A 4,257-nucleotide genomic window follows, 5' to 3' on the forward strand; every position below is an offset into this window, starting at 1 on the left:
CATGCTCCCCATGCAGGGGGCCCAAGTTCGATCCCTGGTCAGGGAACTGGTTCCCATATGCCATGATCCCTTGAGTCACAACAAAGATTGAAGATTCCTGGGTGCCACCACTAAAACCTCAGCACAGCCAAATAAATACTAAATTAATTAAAAAAAAAAGAGACAGCGTAAATCTGGGACTTCCCTGGTGGCAGAGCAGATAAGAATCCACCTGCCAATGCAAGAGACACAGGTTCAAGCCCTGATCCAGGAAGACTGCACATGCTGTGGAACAACTAAGCCCATGTACCACAACTACTGAAGAACCTGTGCTCCCCAGTGAAAGAAGCCACTGCAATGAGAAGCTCACACACTACAACAAACAGTAAACCCCCACACGCCACAACTAGAGAAAGCATGTGTGCAATGAAGACCCAGTGCAATGAAAAATAAAAATAAATAAATAATTTTTTAAGAGTGTAAATCTTAAAGATACCTGGTTCCAGACACTAACTTGCCTTGTGACCTTGTGTTCTTAGCCTCATTCTTTATGTGTTTTTAAAGGCGATAATGATATGATAATATAGCTACTTCCTAGTTTTGTTAGGAAAGTTAAGCAAGTTAATAGTGGTAAGCTCTTCGGTACAAAATCTAGCATACAGTAAACAATCAGAAATACTATTACTACTTTATTATTAATGGATAAAAAGAAAAACAAGATCGCTTTGCAGCCTTTTGGCTAAGATCAAATGTAGGAAGAAAAATAATTCAGAAACTTGTGAGGGAAACACTCCCCCATTCAAAAAGAGTCCAGGACTTGGGTAGGGATGGTTGAATGGGTGTCCCACATACTAACTTCTCTTTTGAGGCTTTCTTTTCTGGTCTATCTCTGGTCTCTTTCCTAAGGATGGGAAATCAGTTGTCCCCTTCCTCATCAGTCTATTCCTTGAAATTTGGGGATTTGTGTGAATATGAGCTGGCCAGCCCCCTCTCCTTAAAAATCCCCTCTTGGTTCCCAGGATCCAAAGGAAGGGAAATCTGAAGGGGGCTCTGCCAGGCCAGGCTCCGTCCAGCTGTTCTGTTGACCCAGGTGTTGAGCACATGAAAATGGTAACTAGAGAAAGGGGCAGTGCTTGCTGAGTTAGGAGGTCGAATCCCAGGGGCCTGAGATGTGGGAAGGGGTGCTGGGCCTCCTTCCAAGGAACATTCCTTCTCAACTCTCTTGTCCCAAGGGAGAGACGGATTCTGAGATGATGGATGGGCGGGCACTGTGATGACCTAGGGAGGCTCTCCCAGCTCCACGGATGTTCTGAAGGCACCAGGGGGGGCTTCTATACCACCACCAGCACCAGAGACAAGAACCACAGAGAAAAGAGTGAGGAAAAGGCATGAACCCAGGGAAGGGGGCACGCCTCCTCACTCTGGTCCCTTGAAACAAAGCATCACTTCTGGAGGCCAGTCCAGTGGCCGATGATGCAAATGCCACCAGAGAGGTGACAATGTGAACTCTCTCTCTCAAGCTGACAGCACAAGGTCCCCTACTTTCAGCCAGACTGCAGCCTGCTTAGTGGGTTCTTAGAGCTGAAGCCAAGGAAAACAGAGAGAAGGAAGGGGGGGCAGGGTCAGGTTCCATTAGACAGAGGGGGCCAGAGGGGAATCCACAGATGGGACTTGGAGGGGATTTCTGAGTGGGGAAAGTGAAAGTTCCGGGCCATAAATAGAAGGCAGCCCCGGCTTCCTCTAGCTGCCACACTCACGTTCCCAGATCCCTCACGCCCTGCACTTGCCAGCTGAGCCTTGACTTCACGGGGACTCTGCCCGATTCACTGGCTCACAGCTCGCCGGCAGTCAGCCTCCACTCCCTCTCCATGGCATTCCAGACAGCCTCCCTGCTGGCCGTCAGCCTGCTGATCCTCTGGGTCTCCCCTGGTAAGACTGAGGGATGGCTTGGCGGGGTGGGGGTGGGGTTGATGGCGGCAAGGAGCGGGATGTCTAGAGCTCAGACTGCTTGCCACTGGATGTGGGGGACCCTGTGAGTCAGGGTTGAATGTTTCAGTGAGCCTGGCGGCTCCCTGTGCCTGCAACTGGGAGTGTACCTGAGCCCCCAAATTACAGCGTGTGTCTGTCTCTTGGTGTATCCGGAGCCTATGACTCCCCCTTTCTCTGCAGGCTCTATTGCCTGCTGCCTCAGTTTCCCAGGTAGGAGAGAACAGTCTATATTTGCTTAAGGTGGGGAGAGTGGGAGACACTGAGCCAGGGCTAATGATCAAAAATTTTAACAATTCCTAAGTTCTACTAATGTCAGCTTCCTGCTGCTACTCTACCCCCAGCCTGTTCCCCACCCCACATTCATCCCCCACACTGTGACCAGCATGAATTCTCCATCTTAACTTCCCATGGGGAAGTTAAAAGGATTTGGTAGAGAGGTTGGGGTGATCCAGGTAGCAGAAAGTCATCTGTGGGGCTCAGAATAGCAGTTGTTGGCAAATAGCGTTTCAATTTATTTAGCAACCACAGGTGGCGCTAGTGGAAAAGAATCCGCCTGCCAATGCAGGAGACATAAGAGACATGGGTTCGATCCCTGGGTCAGGCAGATCCCCTGGAGAAGCGCATGGCAACCCACTCCAGCACTCTTGCCGGGAAAATTCTACTAACAGAGGAGCTTGGTGGGCTACAGTCCATGGGGTCACAAAGGGTCAAACACGACTGAGCAACTTAACATGCAGGGCCACACTGGCGCATACTGGATGAAGATTAATCTGGTCTAGCTGCCGCCACACCCAGACAGACGTCCTTAACACCAGTGAGGGTTGTGACTCCCCTCCTCAGGATCCCTGTATCTTGACACTAATCCCACCCTAGCTCTGGGAGGTGCCAACGACGCTGAAGACTGCTGCCTGTCTGTGACCCAGCGCCCCATCCCTGTATTCCTGGTGCGAGCCTACCGCTACCTGCTCCTCAAGGATGGCTGCAGGCTGCCTGCCGTCGTGTGAGTTTGAGGAGGAGCCTGTCTGGCCTCACCTCCCCCATCTGCCCCTGGTGAAACCCACTTGCACCTCCTTATCTCTCTTCTCCTTGCCAAGCTCAACCCCTGCAAGGAAGTCCCTGAAACAGGCTCCCAGATGTGGTCCCCAGTCATTGCCCTTCCCACTGGGCCTGCTGGGAAACTGCTGGGTTCCAGGGCTGTTTTCTCTGACCTCTGACCTTTGTCTCCAGGTTCACCACACAGAGAGGCCATGAGCTCTGTGCACCCCCAGACCAGCCATGGGTGGACCGCATCATCCGGAGACTGAAGAGGAACTCTGCCAGGGCAAGCCTGACCCTCCCCAGCCCTGCCTCCTCCCTCCAATCCCCTGCCCAAGACCTCAGTCCGTGACCTTGCCTCTCCTTCCTCCCCCAGAGAAGTGTTCCAGTAGCTACCCCATGACAGCCCAGAGAAAGCCCTGTGTTCGGGAGACAGAATGTGAATCACTGAAGCCCTGGGGAACCAAGGACCAGAAGGCAGGCCCCCTGCCCTCCTGCATCAGACCCGACCTGGCTGCAGCAGGGCGGCAGTGTCATTGTGAGTGTGAGTGTGAGTGTGAGCGAGGATGTGTGTGGTGAAGATTGCAATGTTTCCAATAAAGCCCAGCTGGTCCCCACGAGTCCGTCTGTCTGCCGTATGTTTGCTGCCTGTCGGGGAGGACTGTGACAGGAAAGGGGAGATAGAATGGCAGGATTAGTTTCCACTCAGCAGCCTGAGCAAGTTCTACCTAACACCCTGTGTTCTCAGGATCAGCTCCCATGATCAGCCCCCACCTCCTCTCTCCTCACAGCCCTGTCACACTCCAAGGCTCAGCAACACTAAACCTGTGTTGGTTCCCTGAACGACCCAAAACTCTCTCAGGCCTCCGAGTCTTTGTTCTCCAGGACAAGTGCTCAAGCATCCAGGTCTCCCAGGGATCTGGTGTTGCTGGGGGCAGGGAAGGGACTGGTTGGGAACCAGCTCTCATGGCTAGTGGAGGGGCAGGGGCCCAACTCTATTGCCGGGGGTTGGGGGGTTGGCGGGGGACGACCCAGCCACCCACACCATTCCCACTCTCTGGAACACTCTTCTCTCTCTTCTGCCTGCCTGGCTTCCCATCTGGGTCTGGATGACTCCTCCTCCAGGAAGCCTTCCCTCCTTCCCTCCTCCACACAGGGTTAGGAAGCCTCCCTCCCTCCCAAGATCCCAGGGCCCTCTGCCCCTCTCCTCCTGCAGCACTCAAGATGCTGAGTTATAATTGCTAGTTTGTCAGC

General features: G+C 53.0%; 1 protein-coding gene across 2 annotated transcripts; it reads left to right on the forward strand.

Moving 5' to 3' along the window:
- Positions 1 to 1,641: 1,641 nt before the first annotated feature.
- On the forward strand, positions 1,642 to 3,623 carry CCL19 (C-C motif chemokine ligand 19). Of its 2 annotated transcripts, XM_043870515.1 has the most exons (4): positions 1,642 to 1,908; positions 2,842 to 2,968; positions 3,196 to 3,289; positions 3,380 to 3,623. In XM_043870515.1, the coding sequence occupies exons 1-4, from the start codon at positions 1,848 to 1,850 to the stop codon at positions 3,404 to 3,406; spliced, it is 309 nt and encodes a 102-aa protein (XP_043726450.1). In that variant the 5' UTR covers positions 1,642 to 1,847; the 3' UTR covers positions 3,407 to 3,623. The 2 variants fall into 2 exon arrangements, with proteins under 2 accessions (XP_043726450.1, XP_043726449.1); XM_043870514.1 differs by having other exon boundaries at positions 1,698 to 1,908; positions 3,196 to 3,623.
- Positions 3,624 to 4,257: the final 634 nt, after the last annotated feature.

This window comes from Cervus elaphus, chromosome 16 (assembly GCF_910594005.1).
Source record: "Cervus elaphus chromosome 16, mCerEla1.1, whole genome shotgun sequence".
NCBI lineage: Eukaryota > Metazoa > Chordata > Mammalia > Artiodactyla > Cervidae > Cervus > Cervus elaphus.